We start from the raw sequence: 27,117 nt of genomic DNA, 5'->3' as shown, positions 1-27,117 counted from the left end.
TTTCTAGGAAGCACCTGTTCTCTAGTGAATTAACTTATTAGTGTGCAACTCTTTTCTTGTGTCTTTTTGTCTACTTCATGCCCTCCTTAGGTTTGACGTATAGAGCGGTCCCACCCGCTTTCTACATCTGCCTAAAGCGCGTTCACAAGGCTCCGGGAAATAGCGCATGCGCCAATCGGCGATTTCACTATCTTGTGCGCACGCGCTAATCTGCAAAGCCGATCACAAATTAAAAATTAATTGATCATTTCTAAAAACAATAACATACATTGAACTCTTTCAGTAGTATCGGATAAGTTGCTAACAAGGCGATGACGTCTGATAGGGGATTCTTAGTTTGTGCCAATACGCATGCGCGAATTGTGAGCATGCATGGATGCCAAGATGAAGGCTCACACAATAGCGCATGCGCACATGGTCAAGTTGGTGGATGACATACACTGACGGTCGCCTAACGGCCAGAATTTCAGTTGGCTGATCCAGAAACGTGATCGACAGCCAAATATTTTTTTTTTTTACGGGTTGTAATTAGTCTACATTCACAAATGGATGAATAATGAAAATATCTTTATTTTTTATTATAATTATAACAAATTATGAATGAAACTCATATTGATTTTGTAAAACAAATGAGATAATGGATCGACATAAAGATAAGTTTACCTTCACTTGAAGTGTAAAAGATTGTCATTTCTTATTTTCTAGACCTCTTAAAGAAACTCCATCAGCTTCACAGTTAAAGGGATGCTAAACCCACATTTTTTCTTTAATGATTCGGATAGAGCATGCAATTTTAAGCAACTTTCTAATTTACTCTTAATATGAATTTTTCTTCGTTCTTTTGCTATCTTTATTTAAAAAGCAGGAATGTCAAGCTTAAGAGCCGGCCCATTTTTGGTTCAGAACCTGAGTTATGCTTGCTTATTGGTTTGCTAAATGTAGCCACCAATAAGCAAGCTCTATCAAGGGGGCTGAACCTAAAATGGCCTGGCTCCTTAGCTTTAAATTCCTGCTTTCTAAATAAAGATAGCAAAAGAACAAAGAAAAATTGATAATAAGAGTAAATTAGAAAGTTGCTTAAAATTGCATGGTCTATCTATCTGAATCATGAAAGTAAAAAAATTGGGTTTAGTGTCCCTTTAACCCTTTGAGTGCCAACGGCAGCTCTGAGCCGTCGCAAATTGTCCATGTCAGGTGCTGACGACGGCTCAGAGCTGTCGCTAGCACTCACCCACCTTGAGGGCAATCTGGGGGCTCCCACCTACTACCACCCCACTCACTGGGGCTTCATGATTCGTTTGGTGACGTTACGCACAATGACGTGATGACGTTACCATGCAACTTTATTTATAATTAACAATAGACAATATAGGGAAATGGGGGCGAGCTGCTTAGAAGCCTGTATCTCAGGCATCTAAGCAGCTACAGACCCCCAAGACCCACCGTTGGAAAGGTAATCGCTTAACCTTTCCAACAGTATAAGTCTTGGGGGTCTGGAAAGAAAAGTAAAAAAGTAGAAAATAAATATATTTAAAAAAAGTTTAAAAAAAAAAAGCTTAAATCCAGCTTAGCTCCCAGGTAGGAAATGGCTTAGCAGCTAAAGGGTTAAGCTATGCACTAGTTATTTTTCTCATTGAAAATATAATAGACTTAGATGCATGTTTTGATGTGGCCTTATTGGCAAATGTATCTCTTTGTGCATTTTTTTTAGTTTTTGTATTATTTTTTTGCGGTGCATAAAACTTGAGGTGACATAATTAAAGGGACACTCAAGTCAAAATAAACTTTTATGATTCAGATAGAACATGCAGTTTTAAAGGGACAGTATACACACATTTTTATATAACTGCATGTAATAGACACTACTATAAAGAATAAGATGCACAGATACTGATATAAAAATCCAGTATAAAACTGTTTAAAAACTTACTTAGAAGCTCTCAGTTTAGCTTTGTTGAAAGGTAGCTGGAAAGCCCATTGCAAGTGGGAAATAAGACACTTTCCCCCCCTCCCCCTTCTTTTGCATATGAAAAGACCCTTTACACAAATAGGAGCAAGCTGGATTAGGTAGCTGACGGTATTCACATAAAACTTTGGGGCTTGGTTAGGAGTCTGAAAATCAGAGCAATGTTATTTAAAAATAAGCAAAACTAAAAAAAAACTTTAAAAAAAAAACTTCATGGACTATATAAATAGATCATCTACAAAATATTTATGCAAAGAAAAAATGAGTGTATAATGTCCCTTTAAGACACTTTCTAATTTACTTCCATTCTGAAATTTTTCAGTTTTATTTGCAAACTTTCTGTTGAACAAGATCATACTGAGCATGTGCACAAACTCACAGGGTATACAAATAGTCTATGAGGAAGCGCCACTAGGGGGTGCGAAACGCGTGAGCCGTTTGGCCGTGTTCTGTATTTTTTACATTTGATGGAATAAACTTCTTTTTTAAACCTCTGCTGTGCTGCCGCATTTCATTTCTACAGATACATATAGTATAATAGTCTGTGATTGGTATATGATATGGAGAGACCGGGGAGATTGAAATTCTCAATGTGGCTAGGAAGCAGCGGTCTGATGAGAACCTGCAGTCAGAGAGCAGGAAAAGGCTTGATAAATCTAGCCCTTAGTGGCCCAGTTGTATCACATTGAACACTTTTTCTAACAGGACTTGACAAAATCTAGTAGCCAGCTAAAGAATTTAGAAGCCAGACATTTGTTTTAGTTTATGATGCATATTTGATTAATTCTATAGCAATTAAAAATTCTGTAGCAAAAAAAAATGTAAACCAACGTCAAGGTATGCCTTTACCATTACAGTCTTTAACTATCCCTTTAGACACAGTAAGTCATCTCTGGCCTCTCAGTTGCATGTTATATTTTAAACTTCATAGCAAATAACAATAGCCCGGCTGAAAAAAAAGTCAAATGTACTGCTTTAATGCAATACAATTCTAACTAGTCATGCAAGGCTAAGGGTTGAGAGTTTGAAACATTGCTGCTGTTGGATTTATTGGATCTGTATTCTGCAAATAAATATTGCTGTTTTTGGAACAGTATTGTTGCAATAGTCCTGTGAAGCTGCATTGTTTTTTCACAAAAATAACACAAACCTCTACTGAATCACTGAATGGACTCAATAAGCCCATATGGACTATATCTTTCAAAACGGAATTCAATTTAATAAGTGGTTAAAGGGATACAAAACCCATTTTTTCCCCTTTCATTATTCAGATAGCGCATGCAATTTTAAAGGGACAGTCTACACCAGAATTTTTATAGTTTTAAAAGATAGATAATCCCTTTTATTACCCATTTCCCAGTTTTGCATAACCAACACAGTTATAATAATATACTTTTAACCTCTGTGATTATCTTGTATCTAAGCCTCTGCAAACTGCCCCTTTTTTCAGTTCTTTTGACAGACTTGCAGTCTAGCCAATCAGTGCCTGCTCCCAGATTACTTCACGTGCACGAGCACAGTGTTATCTATATGAAATATGTGAACTAACACCCTCTAGTGGTGAAAAACTGTTAAAATGCAATCTGAAAGAGGTGGGCTTCAAGGGCTAAGAAATTAGCATATGAACCTCCTAGGTTAAGCTTTCAACTAAGAATACCAAGAGAACAAAGCAAAATTGGTGATAAAAGTAAATTGGAAAATTGTTTAAAATTACATGCTCTATCTGAATCATGAAAGTTTATTTTGGCCTAGACTGTCCCTTTAAGCAACTTTCTAATTTATTCCTGTTATCTATTTTTCTTCGTTCTCTTGCTATCTCTGTTTGAAAAAGCAGGAATGGAAGGTTAAGAGCCAGCCCATTTTTGGTTCAGCACCTTGGTAGAGCTTGCTGATTGGTTTGCGACATTTAGTAACCAATCAGCAAGAGCAACCTAGGTGCTGAAATAAAAATGAGCCGGCTCTTAAGCTTACATTCTTGCTTGTTCAAATAAAAATAGCATGAGAATAAAGAAAAATTAATAATAGGAGTAAATTAGAAAGTTGCTTAAAATTGCATGTTCTATCTGAATCATAAAAGAAAAAAATGGGTTTAGTATCCCTTTAAATCAGAGCTCTGACTAAACTTTTCTGATGGCACCACAACAGGCTACTTGTCTAAAAACAAAAAAAATACGTAGCTTTGTTCAAAATGGTTTAAGCATAAACTATAGCTGCACAATACTTTTCTCCCACTCGCTAGAATAGAATGCTTTATGGCTGTATGAAAGGGAACTGATTGGCTTTTATAAGGATTTATGAGGGTACACATAGCCTGCATATAATTTACTGCTGATGGTGAAGAGAAGGTAATATTTATTAAAAATACTTAGAACGGCAGTTGTATATTTATGAATTATGTTTAATGGTAGTTTAAGTAATTATGCATTTTAATGAATATTCATTAGTCTGTCATTCAGTGTAGCCGTGGATATCCTGCTTCAGGCTGAATCACCCAAGGTGAATTTCAGATGAACAGAATGAGGATTGAGTTAATTGTTTGACAGCTTTATTAAGGATTTTGTAAGAAAAATTATTACTTCTATTTTTCCTTATAATTATTATATATATAAAAAATGTCTAACAACACACTGATTCATAATATTCTCTGTAATAAACCTGCTGTCATTCTCCATTTAATGTGTTGATTTCAACTCCTTTTTACTTTATTTATTTGTATGCCATAGGCAGATACTCTGCTGACCGTTACATAGAAGATGAAAACTTTTGTGGGGCATTAATATGAGTTTATTTTCTTAGTCTATAGATGAACCTCCTTACCTGTCAGTTGGCACAGATGTGAGTGCCAAGTATAGAGGTGCGTTCTGTGAAGCCAAGATCAAATCAACAAAAAGACTGATTAAAGTGAAGGTACGTGGTTTGTTTTATCGCCTTTAACTAAATTACGCCTATAGGACGTTCCTGGAATGTACTATGTTATTCAGTGTCCTGCAGCCTCCTGATTTAAGTAAAAGGATAATCGGAATGGGTGGTGTTTCAGTATCATAGTCAGGCCCCCATGATCCGATCCCGGCCTTGAAACCACATGATCGCATCGACAATGGAGTGATTTTGTTTTTCAAGCAAGTGTTTACATTGGAACTTCGTCCTGATGTTAAACCCTTGCCCGGGCATGAAGGTGTTAAAATAAAAATACCCTATTTATACTTTTTGTCTGCTCCATATAAATAATTTTAGAGGTTTTTTTTTCTTCCTTCCTTTCTTTTGCTCCAGTTAAAGGGATATGAAACTCAAAATATTTATTTCATGATTCAGATAGTGCATGCAATTTTTAAGCAACTTTTCAATTTACTTTTATGATCTAATTTGCTTTGTTTTCTTTATAGCCTTTGTTGAAAAGTACCTAGGTAGGCTCAGGCTACAGCACTACTAAGAGCTAGCTGCTGATTGGTGGCTGTACATGTATATCTCTTGGGATTGGCTCACCTGATGTTTTTAGCTATCTCCCAGTAGTTAAATTTCTGCTCCTTTAACAAAGGATACTTAGAGAATGAAGCAAATGTGATAATAGAAGTAAATAAGAAAGCTGTTTAAAATCATATGCTCTATCTCAATCGTGAAAGAAAAAAATGTTTCATGTCCCTTTAAGTAGTTATGTGATGATAAACTGTTTCATTCATATGCCATAGAATGCTTGTCGTAATAAATATGTATGTATTATAAATAATTTATGTTAAAGTTATACATAAAATATCTTAGAACCCTGGTTTTCAAACACGTCCTCAGGCCTCCCAAACAGGCCAGGTTTTCAGGATTACTTTGGGTGAGAGCAGGTAAAATAGCCATGGCTACTAATCAGCTGATAATTTCACCTGTGCTCTAGTTCAGATATCCTCAAATTCTGGCCTGTTAGGGAGGGCTGACGACAGGTTTGAAAACCAGTGTATTAGAATGATGGTGGAATGATGAGTATTCTCAAAACAAAGAGTTGTTGGCTTTTTACCTCCTTTTCATAATTCAGATGTTAAATACTTTTAAAATTGAGGATAATTATTAACAAAATTTCTTCCACATTCTGCTCAAATTCTTACATGTTTCCATCTTAATATGAGGAGAGTCCACGGCTTCATTCCTTACTTGTGGGAATGAAGCCGTGGTCTCTCCTCATACAGATGGAAATGAAATGATCAGGTAAGCATAATTTATGTTTTTGTTATGTGTATTATTTAAGCAATTCTTAATGTACAGTATTTCATTTAGGCAACATGTAGGCAAGATTCAACAACTTTGGAAGTACAAGATGAACACATTAAGGGTCCTCTAAAGGTATTTTTCTTTTCAGACTTAATTTCTATATATTTATTTCCATGCAGATGTGCATTAATGTTCTATATGGCACATTTTATTTTTGCTACTTTGGTATACATATTGAAGTTGTACAAGTTGGTGTGTTAAAACAAAATGGCAGGTGTCAACTGTGTGAACTTTGCACAAATTAAAGATTTACAGAGAAACGCTTAAATGTAAGTTCAAGCCCTGCTCATGAGGTGTTTACATTCTTGAAATATTATATCATCATAACATTTGCCTTTTTTTCAATATTCTGTTAAAATGTTGTGGTAAAGCTTTCTCTTGTAAGGTGTATCCAGTCCACGGGTTCATCCATTACTTGTGGGATATTCTCCTTCCCAACAGGAAGTTGCAAGAGGACACCCACAGCAGAGCTGTCTATATAGCTCCTCCCCTAACTGCCACTCCCAGTCATTCTCTTGCAACTCTCGACAAGAAAGGAAGTATCAAGAGATATGTGGTGACTTAGTGTAGTTTTACCTTCAATCAAAAGTTTTTATTATTTTTAAACGGTACCGGCGTTGTACTGTTTTACTCTCAGGCAGAAATTAGAAGAAGAGCCTGGAGGTTTGATGATTTTAGCGGTTTGTAACTAAGGTCCATTTCTGTTCTCACACATAACTGAAGAATATGGGAAAACTTCAGTTGGGGGAACGGTCTGCAGATTAGCTGCTTTGAGGTATGTTCAGTATTTTTATTTCTAGAGAGATGAATAAGTTCTAGAAAATGCTGACAGAGCCTTGTGTATTTGAGGTAAGCCTGATGCAGTGATTTAACAGCGACTGGGATCATGCTTACATAACAGGGTAATACTCATGTTACTATTCATATTGCTTAGTGACAAAACGTTTACGTGATTTCAAATAAATAGGACGTTTTTTCTCTGAGGGAGATAAGTCTTTATTTGGGGCCTAGTTTCCACATGGCTAGTCAGATACTCCTAGGATTATTTTCTTAAGGCCCTTCTAACATCCAGTACGTGGTGGGAGGGGCCTATTTTAGCACTCTAACTGCAGTTTTAATTCAGACTGAGACATCCAGCTTCCCTAGAGGTTTCCTCTGGCATCTGAGGACCATTTCAAAGGGGTTATTTCTGCACAAAATCGTATATGAGGGCAGGTAGGAGCCTCAGCAGAGCTGTGGCAAGGTGCTCAATTGACTTTTAACGTTTTTCAATCCGGTTTGGGACCTAAGGGTTTAATCATCCATTTGCAAGTGGGTGCAATGTTGCTTTAGTCCCTTACACACACTGTAAAAATTTCAAAGACTTTACTGTATTTTTACACTGTTTTGCAGTTTAAGTGCTAGTTTTTTTCTCTTAAAGGCACAGTAACGTTTTTGTTTAATTTCTGTTTCACCTTTATTAAAGTGTTTTCCAAACTTGCTTGTCTCATTACTAGTCTGTTAAACATGTCTGACATAGAGGAAACTCCTTGTTCAATATGTTTTGAAGCCATGGGGGAACCCCCTCTTAGAATGTGTACAAAATGTACTGATATTTCTATAAAGTATAAAGACCATATTATGGCGCTTAAAGATTTATCTCCAGGGGATTTTCTGACTGAAAAGAGGGAGATTATGCCATCTAGCTCTCCCCATGTGTCAGAACCTATAACTCCCGCTCAAGTGACGCCAAGTACATCTAGCGCGTCTAATTCTTTTACCTTACAGGACATGGCGGCAGTTATGAATGCTACCCTCTCAGAGGTATTCTCCAAACTGCCAGGGCTACAAGGAAAGCGAGACCGCTCTGGGGCTAGAACTAATACAGAGCTTTCTGACGCTTTAATGCCTGTGTCCGATATACCCTCACAATACTCAGAAGCCGTGGCAGGTGAGCTTCTATCGGTGGGTGACATTTCAGGCTCAGGGAAGGCGTTACTTCAGTCTGATTTTGAAATGACAGCGTTAAAATTTAAGCTTGAACACCTCCGCTTATTGCTTACTGAGGTTTTAGCGACTCTGCATGACTGTGACCCCATTGTGATTCCAGAGAAATTGTGTAAAATGGACAAATACTTTGCAGTGCCTGTTTACACTGATGTTTTTCCAGTCCCTAAGAGGTTTTCGGAAATTATTACTAAGGAATGGGATAGACCAGGTGTGCCGTTCTCTCCCCCTCCTGCTTTCAAAAAGATGTTTCCCATAGATGCTGCCATACGGGACTCGTGGCAGACGGTTCCTAAGGTGGAGGTGTCATGATACAATCATGTGGAGTAGTTGATACCTGGATTGGCTGCTCAGCAGAGGTGGTATTGTCTCAGCCTGGAAGTGAACTGCTGTTCTGTGTGTGTGGAATTTGTATTCAGAGAAGCTGTGGGCTGAGCCCCTTCCCCCTCCTTAGAATAGTGATGTAGTATAACTGTGTGTAGGAATGCAAAACGCTCCTCCCCTTGGAGACTGATAGTGATAGCTAAGACTTGTTTTTATTGGCCACACTCGTTGTAAATTATAACCCGGGCGTTGTCTTTGACAAGACAAAGAGAATCAGATTCAAGTATGCAAGAGCAGGACTTTTTTAGTCAGAACTGCCTTGGGACCAAGGGACTAACATCAGATGGCAGCTCTCCACATACCTAAAGGAATTTGATAATAAGGTATTGTGTACTTATTTTCAGGTCCAATTTTGTTTTTAAAGAACTGTAACTTTGCATTTGTATGTTTGTTTTGAGTATCTGTGTAATTTTGCACTGTGTAACCTGTGTTGATATTTTTGTTATTAAACACATAGAAAATCTAATTCTGTCTTTGGACTCTGATATCTGAAATCACACTCCTGTTGAGACAAGGTTAAAGGCACGTTACCTAAGTAATAAATAGTGTGAGTTTTTAGGGGTTCCCCAGAACTCCCCTTTAATTTAAAAGTTTTGGTGGTGGCAGCAGGGAAATTATTAGAGCAGTGTGGGTCAGATTTGGTTAATGTGGTTCTCTCTTAAAGGTCCTTTTGCAGAGTTGCAAGGATAAGGGAACCAGAGCTGTGTGCCATTAACCCCTTCATGCCCACACCCCTCTATTGTGACGCTGAGAAGGCGTGATTCGTCACAGGAGGGAGCAGTCTCTACCCTTGCTAAGCGTACAACTATCCCCGTCGAGGACAGTTGTGCTTTCCTAGATCCTATGGATAAAAAATTGGAGGGTCTCCTTAAGAAAATTTTTATACATCAAGGTTTTATTCTCCAGCCTCTTGCATGCATTGCCCCAGTTACTGCTGCAGCGGCTTTTTGGTTTGAGTCTCTTGAGGAGGCTCTACAGGTAGGGACCCCGCTAGACGATATTCTAGACAGGATTAAAGCTCTTAAGTTAGCTAACTCCTTTATTTCTGACGCCATTTTTCATTTAGCCAAGCTAACGGCTAAGAATTCAGGTTTTGCCATTTTGGCACATAGGGCGCTATGGCTTAAGTCCTGGTCAGCAGACGTTACTTCAAAGTCTAAGCTTCTTAACATCCCCTTCAAGGGACAGACCCTATTCGGGCCTGGTCTGAAGGAGATCATTTCTGATATTACTGGAGGAAAAGGTCACGCCCTTCCTCAGGATAGGTCCAATTAGTTAAGGACCAAACAGAATAATTTTCATTCCTTTCGAAACTTCGAGTGACGCAGCTTCAGTTTCCTCTAATGCAAAACAAGAGGGAAATTTCGCCCAGTCCAAACCAGTCTGGAGACCTAACCAGGCTTGGAACAAGGGGAAGCAGGCCAAGAAACCTGTGGCTGCCTCTAAGACAGCATGAAGGAGTAGCCCCCGATCCGGGACCGGATCTAGTAGGGGGCAGACTTTCTCTCTTCGCCCAGGCTTGGGCAAGAGACGTCTAGGATCCCTGGGCATTAGAGATTATTTCCCAGGGATATCTTCTGGACTTCAAAGCTTCATCTCCAAAGGGGAGATTTCATCTCTCACAATTATCTGTAAACCAGATAAAGAGAGAGGCATTCTTACGTTGTGTTCAAGACCTACTGGTTATGGGAGTAATCCACCCAGTTCCAAGGGAGGAACAGGGGCAGGGCTTCTATTCAAATCTGTTTATAGTTCCCAAAAAAGAGGGAACTTTCAGACCAATCTTGGATCTCAAGATCCTAAACAAATTTCTCAGGGTCCCATCCTTCAAGATGGAGACTATCCGAACCATCCTCCCTATGATCCAGGAGGGTCAATATATGACTACCGTGGACTTAAAGGATGCTTATCTCCACATTCCGATTCACAGAGATCATCATCAGTTCCTCAGGTTCGCCTTCTTAGACAGGCATTACCAGTTCGTGGCTCTTCCCTTCGGGTTAGCCACGGCACCAAGAATCTTTATGAAGGTTCTAGGGTCCCTACTGGCGGTTCTAAGGCCACGGGCATAGCAGTGGCTCCTTACCTAGACGACATTCTGATACAGGCGTCGACTTTTTAAAAAATCATTAAGTCCCATACGGACATTGTTCTGGCCTTTCGGGTGGAAGGTGAACGAAGAAAAGAGTTCTCTCTCCCCTCTCACAAGAGTTTCCTTCCTAGGAACACTGATAGATACAGTAGAAATGAAAATTTTTCTGACAGAGGTCAGGTTATCAAAGCTTCTAACTTCCTGCCGTGCTCTTCATTCCACTTCTTGGCCATCAGTGGCTCAGTGTATGGAAGTAATCGGCCTAATGGTAGCGGCAATAGTCATAGTTCCGTTTACCCGCCTACATCTCAGACCACTGCAGCTTTGCATGCTCAATCAGTGGAATGGGGACTACACAGATTTGTCCCCTCTGCTAAATCTGGATCAAGAGACCAGGGATTCTCTTCTCTGGTGGTTATCTCAGGTCCATCTGTCCAGGGGAATGAGTTTCCGCAGGCCAGAGTGGACTATAGTGACGACAAATGCCAGCCTTCTGGGCTGGGGCGCGGTCTGGAACTCCCTGAAGGCTCAGGGTTCGTGGACTCAGGAGGAAGCCTTCCTTCCGATAAACATTCTGGAACTGAGAGCGATATTCAATGCTCTTCAGGCTTGGCCTCAACTAGCTGCAGTCAGGTTCATCAGATTTCAGTCGGACAATATAACGACTGTAGCCTATATCAACCATCAGGGAGGAACAAGAAGCCCCCTGGCAATGTTGGAGGTTTCAAAGATAATTCTATGGGCAGAGGTTCACTCTTGCCATCTCTCAGCTATCCATATCCCAGGAGTAGAGAACTGGGAGGCGGATTTTCTAAGTCGGCAGACTTTTCATCCGGGGGAGTGGGAGCTCCATCCGGAGTTATTTGCCCAGCTGATTCAACTATGGGGCAAACCAGAACTGGATCTGATGGCATCTCGTCAGAACGCCAAGCTTCCTTGTTACGGGTCCAGGTCAAGGGATCCCCAGGCAGCGCTGATAGATGCTCTAGCAGTGCCCTGGTCCTTCAGCCTGGCTTATGTGTTCCCACCATTTCCTCTCCTCCCTCGTCTGATTGCCAAAATCAAGCAGGAGAGAGCCTCAGTGATTTTGATAGCACCTGCGTGGCCACGCAGGACTTGGTATGCAGATCTGGTGGACATGTCATCCCTTCCACCATGGATTCTGCCGCTGAGGCAAGACCTTCTACTCCAAGGTCCTTTCAAACATCCAAATCTAATTTCTCTGCGACTGACTGCTTGGAGATTGAACGCTTGATTTTATCAAAACGTGGTTTCTCCGAGTCGGTCATTGATGCCTTAATTCAGGCTCGAAAGCCTGTCACCAGGAAAATCTATCATAAGATATGGTGTAAATATCTTCATTGGTGTGAATCCAAGGGTTACTCATGGAGTAAAGTCAGGATTCCTAGAATCTTATCCTTTCTCCAAGAAGGATTGGAGAAGGGATTGTCAGCTAGTTCCTTAAAGGGACAGATTTCTGCTCTGTCTATTCTTCTGCACAAGCGTCTGGCAGATGTTCTAGACGTTCAGGCGTTTTGTCAGGCTTTAGTTAGAATCAAGCCTGTGTTTAAACCTGTTGCTCCACCATGGAGTTTAAATATAGTTCTTAAAGTTCTTCAAGGGGTTCCGTTTGAACCTCTGCATTCCATAGATATCAAGCTTTTATCTTGGAAAGTTCTGTTTTTGGTAGCTATCTCTTCAGCTCGAAGAGTTTCAGAGTTATCTGCCTTACAGTGTGATTCCCCTTATCTGACCTTCCATGCAGATAAGGTAGTTTTGCGTACCAAACCTGGGTTTCTTCCTAAAGTGGTATTTAATAAGAATATCAATCAGGAGATTGTTGTTCCGTCACTGTGTCCTAATCCTTCTTCAAAGAAGGAATGTCTATTACACAATCTTGACGTGGTAAGTGCTTTAAAGTTTTATTTACAAGCTACTAAGGATTTTCGTCAAACACCTGCATTGTTTGTTGTCTACTCTGGACAGAGGAGAGGCCAAAAGGCTTCGGCATCTTCTCTTTCTTTTTGGCTGAGAAGCATAATCCGTTTATCTTATGAGACTGCTGGCCAGCAGCCTCCTCAAAGAATTACAGCTCCTTCCACTAGAGCGGTAGCTTCCACATGGGCTTTTAAAAATGAGGCCTCTGTTGAACAGATTTGTAAGGCGGCGACTTGGTCTTCGCTTCATACTTTTTCTAAATTCTATAAATTTGATACTTTTGCTTCCTCGGAGGCTATTTTTGGGAGAAAGGTCTTGCAGGCAGTGGTGCCTTCCGTTTAAGTTCCTGCCTTGTCCCTCCCTTCATCCGTGTCTTAAAGCTTTGGTATTGGTATCCCACAAGTAATGGATGAACCCGTGGACTGGATACACCTTACAAGAGAAAACAAAATTTATGCTTACCTGATAAATTTCTTTCTCTTGTGGTGTATCCAGTCCACGGCCCGCCCTGTCACTTTAAGGCAGGTGTTTTTTATTTTTAAACTACAGTCACCACTGCACCCTATAGTTTCTCCTTTTTCTTGCTTGTCTTCGGTCGAATGACTTGGAGTGGCAGTTAGGGGAGGAGCTATATAGACAGCTCTGCTGTGGGTGTCCTCTTGCAACTTCCTGTTGTGAAGGAGAATATCCTACAAGTAATGGATGAACCCGTGGACTGGATACACCACAAGAGAAAGAAATTTATCAGGTAAGCATAAATTTTGTTTTTCCCTAATCTGGCATATATCGATAGCAGACATTTAGCTCATTGGTGAGAAAGTAGTATGGTAATACACGTATATAACTTCCCTCTACACCAATCATAGCTTAACCCCTTAATGACCGGTGCATTTTTCAATTTTCTTACCCTTAATGACAATGGCTATTTTTACATTTCTGCAGTGTTTGCGTTTAGCTGTAATTTTCCTCTTACTCGTTTACTGTACCCACACATATTATATACCGTTTTTCTCGTCATTAAATGGACTTTCTAAAGATACCATTATTTTCATCATATCTTATAATTTACTAAAAAAAAAAAGATAAAATATGAGGAAAAAATGGAAAAAAAAACACTTTTTCTAACTTTGACCCCCACAATCACCAAAAAACACCCATGCTAAATAGCTTATAAATTTTGTCCTGAGTTTAGAAATACCCAATGTTTACATGTTCTTTGCTTTTTTTGCAATTTATGGGGCAATAAATACAAGTAGCACTTTGCTATTTCCAAACCACTTTCTCTTGTTAAGTGTAGTCAGTCCACGGGTCATCCATTACTTATGGAATATATCTCTTCCTAACAGGAAGCTGCAAGAGGATCACCCAGCAGAGCTGCTATATAGCTCCTCCCCTCACATGTCATATTCAGTCATTCTCTTGCAGCCTAACTAGATAGGTCGCTGTGAGAGGTCTGTGGTGTTTTTTAACTTAGTTTATTTCTACAATCAAAAGTTTGTTATTTTAAATGGCACCTGAGTGTGCTGTTTATTCTCAGGCAGCATTAGAAGAAGAATCTGCCTGCGTTTTCTATGATCTTAGCAGACGTAACTAAGATCCACTGGCTGTTCTCATCTGAGGAGTGAGGTAACTTCAGAGAAGGGGAATAGCATGAAGGCCCCCCCTGCAAATGAGGTATGTGCAGTAATTATTTTTCTGAGGAATGGAATTGACTGAGAAAATACTGCTGATACCAATGTAAAGTAAGTTCAGCCTTAAATGCAGTGATAGCGACTGGTATTAGGCTGATGAGTGTGTGTACACTGAATGTATTTTTCTAAGGAATGGAATTGACTCTGAAAATACTGTTAATACTGAAATAATGTATGAGCCTTAACTGCAGTTAAAGCGACTGGTAGCAGGCTTATTAATAACAATTCATAACTTTTCAAATGTATGTTTAAAACGTTTACTGGCATGTTAATCGTTTTTTGTGAGGTACTTGGTGATAAAACTTATTGGGGCATGATTTTTACCACATGGCCATCTTTGTTTTCTGCATAGAAACAGTTTTCTGAGCTTCCCCACTGTTGTAATATGAGTGGGAGGGGCCTATTTTAGCGTTTTTTTGCGCAGTAAAAATTCAGTCACAATCTGTCTACTTCATCCTCCATGATCCAGATCGTCTCTAGAGAGCTCAGGGGTCTTCAAAATTCATTTTGAGGGAGGTAATCAGTCACAGCAGACCTGTGACAGTGTGTTTTGACTGTGAGAAAAACGTTAATTATTAAATTGTTAATCCGTTTTTGGGTATTAAGGGGTTAATCATCCATTTGCTGGTGGGTGCAATCCTTTGCTAACTTAATACATTTACTGTGAAAAATTTGGTTGCTATAACTATTTTGGTTCATTGTTATTTCAACTGTGACAGCTTTTTGTGCTTCTTAAAGGCACAGTAGCGTTTTTTATATTGCTTGTAAATTTATTTAGAAAAGTATTTCCAAGCTTGCTAGTCTCATTGCTAGTCTGTTTAAACATGTCTGACACAGATGAATCTCTTTGTTCACTATGTTTAAAGGCCAATGTGGAGCCCAATAGAAATTTATGTACTAATTGCATTGATGCTACTTTAAATAAAAGTCAATCTTTACATGTAAAGAAATTATCACCAGACAACGAGGGGGAAGTTATGCCGACTAACTCTCCTCACGTGTCAGTACCTTCGCCTCCCGCTCAGGAGGTGCGTGATTTTGTGGCGCCAAGTACATCAGGGAGGCCCTTACAAATCACTTTGCAAGACATGGCTACTGTTATGACAGAAGTATTATCTAAATTGCCAGAATTAAGAGGCAAGCGCGATAGCTCTGGGTTAAGGACAGAGCGCGCGGATGAGGTGAGAGCCATGTCAGATACTGCGTCACAGTTTGCAGAACGTGAAGACGGAGAGCTTCATTCTGTGGGTGACGGATCTGATCCAGGGAGACTGGATTCAGAGATTTCTAATTTTAAATTTAAGCTTGAGAACCTCCGCATATTGCTAGGGGAGGTATTAGCGGCTCTGAATGATTGTAACACGGTTGCAATTCCAGAAAAATTATGTAGGTTGGATAGATACTATGCGGTACCGGTGTGTACTGACGTGTTTCCTATACCTAAAAGGCTTACAGAGATTATTAGCAAGGAGTGGGATAGACCTGGTGTGCCCTTTTCCCCTCCTCCCATATTTAGGAAAATGTTTCCTATAGACGCCACCACACGAGACTTATGGCAGACGGTCCCTAAGGTGGAGGGAGCAGTTTCTACTTTAGCTAAGCGTACCACTATCCCGGTGGAGGATAGTTGTGCCTTTTTAGATCCAATGGATAAGAAATTAGAGGGTTACCTTAAGAAAATGTTTGTTCAACAAGGTTTTATCTTACAGCCCCTTGCATGCATTGCGCCTGTCACTGCTGCGGCGGCATTCTGGTTTGAGTCTCTGGAAGAGGCCATTCGCACAGCTCCATTGGATGAAATTATGAACAAGCTTAAAGCACTTAAGCTAGCTAACGCATTTGTTTCTGATGCCGTCGTACATTTAACCAAACTTACGGCTAAGAACTCCGGATTCGCCATCCAAGCGCACAGAGCGCTATGGCTTAAATCCTGGTCAGCTGACGTGACTTCTAAATCTAAATTGCTTAATATTCCTTTCAAAGGGCAGACCTTATTCGGGCCCGGCTTGAAAGAAATTATAGCTGACATTACGGGAGGTAGGGGCCATGCTCTACCTCAGGACAGGGCCAAATCAAAGGCCAAACAGTCTAATTTTCGTGCCTTTCGTAACTTCAAGGCTGGAGCAGCATCAACTTCCTCCGCTCCAAAACAGGAAGGAGCTGTTGCTCGTTACAGGCAGGGCTGGAAAGTTAACCAGTCCTGGAACAAGGGCAAGCAGGCCAAGAAACCTGCTGCTGCCCCCAAGACAGCATGAAGAGAGGGCCCCCTATCCGGAAACGGATCTAGTGGGGGGCAGACTTTCTCTCTTCGCCCAGGCTTGGACAAGAGATGTCCAGGATCCCTGGGCGTTGGAGATCATATCTCAGGGATATCTCCTGGACTTCAAAACTTCTCCTCCACGAGGGAGATTTCATCTTTCAAGGTTATCAGCAAACCAAATAAAGAAAGAGGCGTTTCTACGCTGTGTACAAGACCTTTTACTAATGGGGGTGATCCACCCAGTTCCGCGGACGGAACACGGGCAGGGATTCTATTCAAATCTATTTGTGGTTCCCAAGAAAGAGGGACCCTTCAGACCAATCTTGGACTTAAAAATCCTAAACAAATTTCTAAGAGTTCCATCATTCAAAATGGAAACTATTCGAACCATCCTTCCCATGATCCAAGAGGGTCAGTACATGACCACAGTGGATTTAAAGGATGCCTACCTTCACATACCGATTCACAAGGATCATTATCGGTACCTAAGATTTGCTTTCCTAGACAGGCATTACCAGTTTGTAGCTCTTCCCTTCGGATTAGCTACGGCTCCAAGAATCTTTACAAAAGTTCTGGGCTCACTTCTGGCGGTACTAAGACCGCGAGGCATAGCGGTGACTCCGTACCTAGACGACATTCTGATACAAGCGTCAAGTTTTCAAACTGCCAAGTCTCATACAGAGATAGTTCTGGCATTTCTGAGGTCGCATGGGTGGAAGGTGAACGTGGAAAAGAGTTCTCTATTACCACTTACAAGAGTTCCCTTTCTAGGGACTCTTATAGATTCTGTAGAGATGAAAATTTACCTGACAGAGGCCAGGTTATCAAAACTTCTAAATGCTTGCCGTGTCCTTCATTCCATTCCACGCCCGTCAGTAGCTCAGTGCATGGAAGTAATCGGCTTAATGGTAGCGGCAATGGACATAGTACCATTTGCGCGCCTGCATCTCAGACTGCTGCAATTGTGCATTTTAAGTCAGTGGAACGGGATTACTCAGATTTGTCCCCCCTACTAAGTCTGGATCAAGAGACCAGAGATTCTCTTCTATGGTGGCTCTCTCGGCCACATCTGTCCAAGGGGATGACCTTTCGCAGGCCAGATTGGACGATTGTAACAACAGACGCCAGCCTTCTAGGCTGGGGCGCAGTCTGGAACTCCCTGAAAGACTCAGGAGGAGAAACTCCTCCCAATAAATATTCTGGAATTAAGAGCAATATTCAATGCTCTCCTAGCTTGGCCTCAGTTAGCAACTCTGAGGTTCATCAGATTTCAGTCGGACAACATCACGACTGTGGCTTACATCAACCATCAAGGGGGAACCAGAAGTTCCCTAGCGATGTTGGAAGTCTCAAAGATAATTCGCTGGGCAGAGTCTCACTCTTGCCACCTGTCAGCGATTTACATCCCAGGCGTAGAGAACTGGGAGGCGGATTTTTTAAGTCGCCAGACTTTTCATCCGGGGGAGTGGGAACTTCATCCAGAGGTCTTTGCTCAACTGATTCTTCGTTGGGGCAAACCAGATCTGGATCTCATGGCGTCTCGCCAGAACGCCAAGCTTCCTTGTTACGGATCCAGGTCCAGGGACCCGGGAGCGGTGCTGATAGATGCTCTGACAGCCCCTTGGGTCTTCAACATGGCTTATGTGTTTCCACCATTCCCGATGCTTCCTCGTTTGATTGCCAAGATCAAACAGGAGAGAGCTTCGGTGATTCTGATAGCGCCTGCGTGGCCACGCAGGACCTGGTATGCAGACCTAGTGGACATGTCGTCCTGTCCACCGTGGTCTCTGCCTCTGAGACAGGACCTTCTAATTCAGGGTCCTTTCAAACATCCAAATCTAATTTCTCTGAGGCTGACTGCATGGAGATTGAACGCTTGATTCTATTAAAGCGTGGCTTCTCGGAGTCGGTTATTGATACCTTAATACAGGCTAGGAAGCCTGTTACCAGAAAAATTTACCATAAGATATGGCGTAAATATTTATATTGGTGCGAATCCAAGAGTTACTCATGGAGTAAGGTTAGGATTCCTAGGATATTGTCCTTTTTACAAGAGGGTTTAGAAAAGGGCTTATCTGCTAGTTCGTTAAAGGGACAGATTTCTGCTCTGTCTATTCTTCTACACAAACGTCTGGCTGAAGTTCCAGACGTTCAGGCTTTTTGTCAGGCTTTAACTAGGATTAAGCCTGTGTTTAAGACTGTTTCTCCGCCGTGGAGCTTAAACTTAGTTCTTAATATTCTTCAAGGCGTTCCATTTGAACCCCTTCATTCCATTGATATCAAGCTGTTATCCTGGAAGGTTTTGTTTCTGATGGCTATTTCCTCGGCTCGAAGAGTCTCTGAGTTATCTGCCTTACATTGTGATTCTCCTTATCTGATTTTTCATTCAGACAAGGTAGTTCTGCGTACTAAACCTGGCTTCTTACCTAAGGTAGTTACTAACAGGAATATCAATCAAGAGATTGTTGTTCCATCACTGTGTCCTAACCCTTCTTCAAAGAAGGAACGACTTTTGCATAATTTGGACGTAGTCCGTGCCCTGAAGTTCTATTTGCAGGCAACTAAAGATTTTCGTCAAACTTCTTCCCTGTTTGTCGTTTACTCTGGACAGAGAAGAGGTCAAAAGGCTTCGGCTACCTCTCTCTCTTTTTGGCTTCGTAGCATAATACGTTTAGCCTATGAGACTGCTGGACAGCAGCCTCCTGAAAGGATTACAGCTCATTCTACTAGAGCTGTGGCTTCCACCTGGGCCTTTAAAAATGAGGCCTCTGTTGAACAGATTTGCAAGGCTGCGACTTGGTCTTCGCTTCACACCTTTTCAAAATTTTACAAATTTGACACTTTTGCTTCTTCGGAGGCTATTTTTGGGAGAAAGGTACTTCAGACAGTGGTTCCTTCTGCTTAATGTTCCTGCCTTGTCCCTCCCTTCATCCGTGTACTTTAGCTTTGGTATTGGTATTCCATAAGTAATGGATGACCCGTGGACTGACTACACTTAACAAGAGAAAACATAATTTATGCTTACCTGATAAATTTATTTCTCTTGTAGTGTAGTCAGTCCACGGCCCGCCCTGTCTTTAAGGCAGACCTAAATTTTAATTAAACTCCTGTCACCACTGCACCCTATGGTTTCTCCTTTCTCGTCTGCTTTGGTCGAATGACTGAATATTACATGTGAGGGGAGGAGCTATATAGCAGCTCTGCTGGGTGATCCTCTTGCAGCTTACTGTTAGGAAGAGATATATTCCATAAGTAATGGATGACCCGTGGACTGACTACACTACAAGAGAAATAAATTTATCAGGTAAGCATAAATTATGTTTTTTTTCAAAATTAGCGCTAGTTACTTTGGAACCCTGATATCTGTCAGGAATACCTGAATATCCCTTGACATGTATATATTTTGTTTTAGAAGACATCCCAAAGTATTGATCTAGGCCCATTTTGGTATATTTCATGCCACCATTTCACCGCCAAATGCGATAAAAAAAAAAAAAAGTTCACTTTTTCACAAATTTTGTCACAAACTTTAGGTTTCCCACTGAAATTATTTACAAACAGCTTCTGCAATTATGGCACAAATGGTTGTAAATGCTTCTCTGGGATCCCCTTTTTCAGAAATAACAGACTTATATGGCTTTGTGGTTGCTTTTTGGTAATTAGAAGGCCGCTAAATGCCGCTGCGCACCACACATGTTTTATGCCCAGGAGTGAAGGGGTTAATTAGGGAGCTTGTAGGGTTAATTTTAGCTTTAGTGTAGTGTAGTAGACAACCCCAAGTATTGATCTAGGCCCATTTTGGTATATTTTATGCCACCATTTCACCGCCAAATGCGATTAAAAAAAAAAAAAGTTCACTTTTTCACAAATTTTGTCACAAACTTTAGGTTTCCCACTGAAATTATTTACAAACAGCTTCTGCAATTATGGCAGAAATTGTTGTAAAAGCTTCTCTGGGATCCCCTTTTTCAGAAATAACAGACTTATATGGCTTTGTGGTTGCTTTTTGGTAATTAGAAGGCCGCTAAATGCCGCTGCGCACCACACATGTTTTATGCCCAGGAGCTGTCTGCCAGTACCCAGTTTGGCCCCACAAACCAAACTATTTTAATTTTATTTTTAACTTTTATTTGTATGTTTAATTATTTCTGTAGTGTAGCAGCCCCCCCACAATACCCCCACCCCCTCCCCCTCCCAGATCCTTATAAATGTAAAAAAAAAAAATTCCCCTTCCTTTTTCATTGGTGTCAGTGTGGCTAATGTTCACACTTACACACGCGCGCGCATCGTGCACGCGCGCGCACACGCTCCCTCCTCCCACCGGACAAAGGCACCATCGGCACCATCACTACCGGTGCAGAGAGGGCCACAGAGTGGCTCTCTCTGCATCGGAGTCTTGTAAAGGGGTATTGCAGGATGCCTCCATATCGAGGCATCACTGCAATACCCTCAGAGCTGCTGGAAGTGATTGTGATCACTTCCAGCACTCTGTTAGACAACTGACGTACCAGGTACGTCCATTGTCATTAACTGCTTGTTAATGCATGACGTACCTGGTACGTCAGTTGTCATTAAGGGGTTAAAGGGGCAAGAAACCCCAACATTTTCTTTCATGATTTGTATAGAACATACAATTTCTTTCATGTAATTAACAAGAGTCCATGAGCTAGTGACGTATGGGATATACATTCCTACCAGGAGGGGCAAAGTTTCCCAAACCTTAAAATGCCTATAAATACACCCCTCACCACACCCACAAATCAGTTTTACAAACTTTGCCTCCAAGGGAGGTGGTGAAGTAAGTTTGTGCTAGATTCTACGTTGATATGCGCTCCGCAGCAAGTTGGAGCCCGGTTTTCCTCTCAGCGTGCAGTGAATGTCAGAGGGATGTGAGGAGAGTATTGCCTATTGAATGCAGTGATCTCCTTCTACGGGGTCTATTTCATAAGGTTCTCTGTTATCGGTCGTAGAGATTCATCTCTTACCTCCCTTTTCAGATCGACGATATACTCTTATATTTACCATTTCCTCTACTGATTCTCGTTTCAGTACTGGTTTGGCTTTCTACAAACATGTAGATGAGTGTCCTGGGGTAAGTAAGTCTTATTTTCTGTGACACTCTAAGCTATGGTTGGGCACTTTATTTATAAAGTTCTAAATATATGTATTCAAACATTTATTTGCCTTGACTCAGAATGTTCAACTTTCCTTATTTCCAGACAGTCAGTTTCATATTTGGGATTATGCTTTAAATTATCATATTTTTTCTTACCTCAAAAATTTGACTTTTTTCCCTGTGGGCTGTTAGGCTCGCGGGGGCTGAAAATGCTTCATTTTATTGTGTCATTCTTGGCGCGGACTTTTTTGGCGCAAAAATTATTTTCCGTTTCCGGCGTCATACGTGTCGCCGGAAGTTGCGTCATTTTTGACGTTATTTTGCGCCAAAAATGTCGGCGTTCCGGATGTGGCGTCATTTTTGGCGCCAAAAGCATTTAGGCGCCAAATAATGTGGGCGTCTTATTTGGCGCCAAAAAATATGGGCGTCGCTTTTGTCTCCACATTATTTCAGTCTCATTTTTCATTTGCTTCTGGTTGCTAGAAGCTTGATGTTTGGCATTTTTTTCCCATTCCTGAAACTGTCTTATAAGGAATTTGATCTATTTTGCTTTATATGTTGTTTTTTCTCTTACATATTGCAAGATGTCTCACGTTGCATCTGAGCCAGAAGATACTACAGGAAAACCACTGCCTGCTGGATCTACCAAAGCTAAGTGTATCTGCTGTAAACTTTTGGTAGCTATTCCTCCAGCTGTTGTTTGTAATAATTGTCATGACAAACTTGTTAAAGCAGATAATATTTCCTTTAGTGATGTACCATTGCCTGTTGCAGTTCCCTCAACATCTAAGGTGCAGAATGTTCCTGATAACATAAGAGATTTTGTTTCTGAATCCATAAAGAAGGCTTTGTCTGTTATTTCTCCTTCTAGTAAACGTAAAAAGTCTTTTAAATCTTCTCTCTCTACAGATGAATTTTTAAATGAACACCATCATTCTGATTCTTTGGACTCTTCTGGTTCAGAGGATTCTGTCTCAGAGATTGATGCTGATAAATCTTCATATTTATTTAAGATGGAATTTATTCGCTCTTTACTTAAAGAAGTACTAATTGCTTTAGAAATAGAGGATTCTAGTCCTCTTGATACTAATTCTATACGTTTGGATAAGGTTTTTAAAGCTCCTGCGGTTATTCCAGAAGTCTTTCCTGTTCCTAATGCTATTTCTGCAGTAATTGCTAAGGAATGGGATAAATTGGGTAATTCATTTACTCCTTCTAAACGTTTTAAGCAATTATATCCTGTTCCGCCTGACAGGTTAGAATTTTGGGACAAAATCCCTAAAGTTGATGGGGCTATTTATACCCTTGCTAAACGTACTACCATTCCTACGTCAGATGGTACCTCGTTTAAAGATCCTTTAGATAGAAAAATTGAATCTTTTCTAAGAAAAGCTTATCTATGTTCAGGTAATCTTCTTAGACCTGCTATATCATTGGCTGATGTTGCTGCAGCTTCAACTTTTTGGTTGGAAACTCTAGCGCAACAAGTAACAAATCGTGATTCTCATGATATTATTATTCTTCTCCAGCATGCTAATAATTTCATCTGTGATGCCATTTTTGATATTATTAGAGTTGATGTTAGATTTATGTCTCTGGCTATCTTAGCCAGAAGAGCTTTATGGCTTAAGACTTGGAATGCTGATATGGCTTCTAAATCAACTCTACTTTCCATTTCTTTCCAGGGAAACAAATTATTTGGTTCTCAGTTGGATTCTATTATTTCAACTGTTACTGGTGGGAAAGGAACTTTTTTACCACAGGATAAAAAGTCTAAAGGTAAAAACAGGGCTAACAATCGTTTTCGTTCCTTTCGTTTCAACAAAGAACAAAAGCCTGATCCTTCGTCCTCAGGAGCAGTTTCAGTTTGGAAACCATCTCCAGTCTGGAATAAATCCAAGCCTGCTAGAAAGGCAAAGCCTGCTTCTAAGTTCACATGAAGGTACGGCCCTCATTCCAGTTCAGCTGGTAGGGGGCAGGTTACGTTTTTTCAAAGAAATTTGGATCAATTCTGTTCACAATCTTTGGATTCAGAACATTGTTTCAGAAGGGTACAGAATTGGTTTCAAGATGAGACCTCCTGCAAAGAGATTTTTTCTTTCCCATGTCCCAGTAAATCCAGTGAAAGCTCAAGCATTTCTGAATTGTGTTTCAGATCTAGAGTTGGCTGGAGTAATTATGCCAGTTCCAGTTCCGGAACAGGGGATGGGGTTTTATTCAAATCTCTTCATTGTACCAAAGAAGGAGAATTCCTTCAGACCAGTTCTGGATCTAAAATTATTGAATCGTTATGTAAGGATACCAACGTTCAAGATGGTAACTGTAAGGACTATATTGCCTTTTGTTCAGCAAGGGAATTATATGTCCACAATAGATTTACAGGATGCATATCTGCATATTCCAATTCATCCAGATCATTATCAGTTCCTGAGATTCTCTTTTCTAGACAAGCATTACCAATTTGTGGCTCTACCGTTTGGCCTTGCTACAGCTCCAAGAATTTTCACAAAGATTCTCGGTGCCCTTCTGTCTGTAATCAGAGAACAGGGTATTGTGGTATTTCCTTATTTGGACGATATCTTGGTACTTGCTCCGTCTTTACATTTAGCAGAGTCTCATACGAATCGACTTGTGTTGTTTCTTCAAGATCATGGTTGGAGGATCAATTTACCAAAAAGTTCTTTGATTCCTCAAACAAGGGTAACCTTTCTGGGTTTCCAGATAGATTCAGTGTCCATGACTTTGTCTTTAACAGACAAGAGACGTCTAAAATTGATTACAGCCTGTCGAAACCTTCAGTCTCAATCATTCCCTTCGGTAGCCTTATGCATGGAAATTCTAGGTCTTATGACTGCTGCATCGGACGCGATCCCCTTTGCTCGTTTTCACATGCGACCTCTTCAGCTCTGTATGCTGAACCAATGGTGCAGGGATTACACGAAGATATATCAATTAATATCTTTAAAACCGATTGTTCGGCACTCTCTAACGTGGTGGACAGATCACCATCGTTTAATTCAGGGGGCTTCTTTTGTTCTTCCGACCTGGACTGTAATTTCAACAGATGCAAGTCTCACAGGTTGGGGAGCTGTGTGGGGATCTCTGACGGCACAAGGAGTTTGGGAATCTCAGGAGGTGAGATTACCGATCAATATCTTGGAACTCCGTGCAGTTTTCAGAGCTCTTCAGTTTTGGCCTCTTCTGAAGAGAGAATCGTTCATTTGTTTTCAGACAGACAATGTCACAACTGTGGCATACATCAATCATCAAGGAGGGACTCACAGTCCTCTGGCTATGAAAGAAGTATCTCGAATTTTGGTTTGGGCGGAATCCAGCTCCTGTCTAATCTCTGCGGTTCATATCCCAGGTGTAGACAATTGGGAAGCGGATTATCTCAGTCGCCAAACGTTGCATCCGGGCGAATGGTCTCTTCACCCAGAGGTATTTCTTCAGATTGTTCAATTGTGGGGGCTTCCAGAGATAGATCTGATGGCCTCTCATCTAAACAAGAAACTTCCCAGGTATCTGTCCAGATCCCGGGATCCTCAGGCGGAGGCAGTGGATGCATTATCACTTCCTTGGAAGTATCATCCTGCCTATATCTTTCCGCCTCTAGTTCTTCTTCCAAGAGTAATCTCCAAGATTCTGAGGGAATGCTCGTTTGTTCTGCTAATAGCTCCGGCATGGCCTCACAGGTTTTGGTATGCGGATCTTGTCTGGATGGCATCTTGCCAGCCATGGACTCTTCCGTTAAGACCAGACCTTCTGTCACAAGGTCCTTTTTTCCATCCGGATCTGAAATCCTTAAATTTAAAGGTATGGAGATTGAACGCTTGATTCTTGGTCATAGAGGTTTCTCTGACTCCGTGATTAATACTATGTTACAGGCTCGTAAATCTGTATCTCGAGAGATATATTATAGAGTCTGGAAGACTTATATTTCTTGGTGTCTTTCTCATCATTTTTCTTGGCATTCTTTTAGAATACCGAGAATTTTACAGTTTCTTCAGGATGGTTTAGATAAGGGTTTGTCCGCAAGTTCTTTGAAAGGACAAATCTCCGCTCTTTCTGTTCTTTTTCACAGAAAGATTGCTATTCTTCCTGATATTCATTGTTTTGTACAAGCTTTGGTTCGTATAAAACCTGTCATTAAGTCAATTTCTCCTCCTTGGAGTTTGAATTTGGTTCTGGGAGCTCTTCAAGCTCCTCCGTTTGAACCTATGCATTCATTGGACATTAAATTACTTTCTTGGAAAGTTTTGTTCCTTTTGGCCATCTCTTCTGCTAGAAGAGTTTCTGAATTATCTGCTCTTTCGTGTGAGTCTCCTTTTCTGATTTTTCATCAGGATAAGGCGGTGTTGCGAACTTCTTTTGAATTTTTACCTAAAGTTGTGAATTCCAACAACATTAGTAGAGAAATTGTGGTTCCTTCATTATGTCCTAATCCTAAGAATTCTAAGGAGAAATCATTGCATTCTTTGGATGTTGTTAGAGCTTTGAAATATTATGTTGAAGCTACGAAATCTTTCCGTAAGACTTCTAGTCTATTTGTTATCTTTTCCGGTTCTAGGAAAGGCCAGAAAGCTTCTGCCATTTCTTTGGCATCTTGGTTGAAATCTTTAATTCATCTTGCCTATGTTGAGTCGGGTAAAATTCCGCCTCAAAGAATTACAGCTCATTCTACTAGGTCAGTATCTACTTCCTGGGCGTTTAGGAATGAAGCTTCGGTTGACCAGATCTGCAAAGCAGCAACTTGGTCCTCTTTGCATACTTTTACTAAATTCTACCATTTTGATGTATTTTCTTCTTCTGAAGCAGTTTTTGGTAGAAAAGTTCTTCAGGCAGCGGTTTCAGTTTGAATCTTCTGCTTATGTTTTTTGTTAAACTTTATTTTGGGTGTGGATTATTTTCAGCAGGAATTGGCTGTCTTTATTTTATCCCTCCCTCTCTAGTGACTCTTGTGTGGAAAGATCCACATCTTGGGTAGTCATTATCCCATACGTCACTAGCTCATGGACTCTTGTTAATTACATGAAAGAAAACATAATTTATGTAAGAACTTACCTGATAAATTCATTTCTTTCATATTAACAAGAGTCCATGAGGCCCACCCTTTTTTGTGGTGGTTATGATTTTTTTGTATAAAGCACAATTATTCCAATTCCTTATTTTACTTTTTTTCTTATCACCCCACTTCTTGGCTATTCGTTAAACTGATTTGTGGGTGTGGTGAGGGGTGTATTTATAGGCATTTTAAGGTTTGGGAAACTTTGCCCCTCCTGGTAGGAATGTATATCCCATACGTCACTAGCTCATGGACTCTTGTTAATATGAAAGAAATGAATTTATCAGGTAAGTTCTTACATAAATTATGTTTTTAAACAACTTCCCAATTTACTTCTATTATCAAATGTGCTTCATTCTCTTGTTATC

The 27,117-nt window shown here is 40.6% G+C and overlaps 1 protein-coding gene across 3 annotated transcripts in view; it reads left to right on the top strand.

The window, feature by feature from the left end:
• Window positions 1–27,117, top strand: part of ARID4B (AT-rich interaction domain 4B) — a 213,468-nt gene that overhangs the window by 92,560 nt on the left and 93,791 nt on the right. For all 3 annotated transcript variants that reach the window (XM_053711073.1, XM_053711074.1, XM_053711072.1), the window contains exons 3-4: window positions 4,763–4,873; window positions 6,224–6,289. In XM_053711073.1, the coding sequence (XP_053567048.1) occupies window positions 4,763–4,873; window positions 6,224–6,289 (177 nt within the window). The remainder of the gene's footprint in view (window positions 1–4,762; window positions 4,874–6,223; window positions 6,290–27,117) is intronic.

The sequence above is a fragment of the Bombina bombina genome, chromosome 4 (assembly GCF_027579735.1).
Source record: "Bombina bombina isolate aBomBom1 chromosome 4, aBomBom1.pri, whole genome shotgun sequence".
Lineage (NCBI taxonomy): Eukaryota > Metazoa > Chordata > Amphibia > Anura > Bombinatoridae > Bombina > Bombina bombina.
This window is presented reverse-complemented; position numbering and strand designations above follow the sequence as displayed.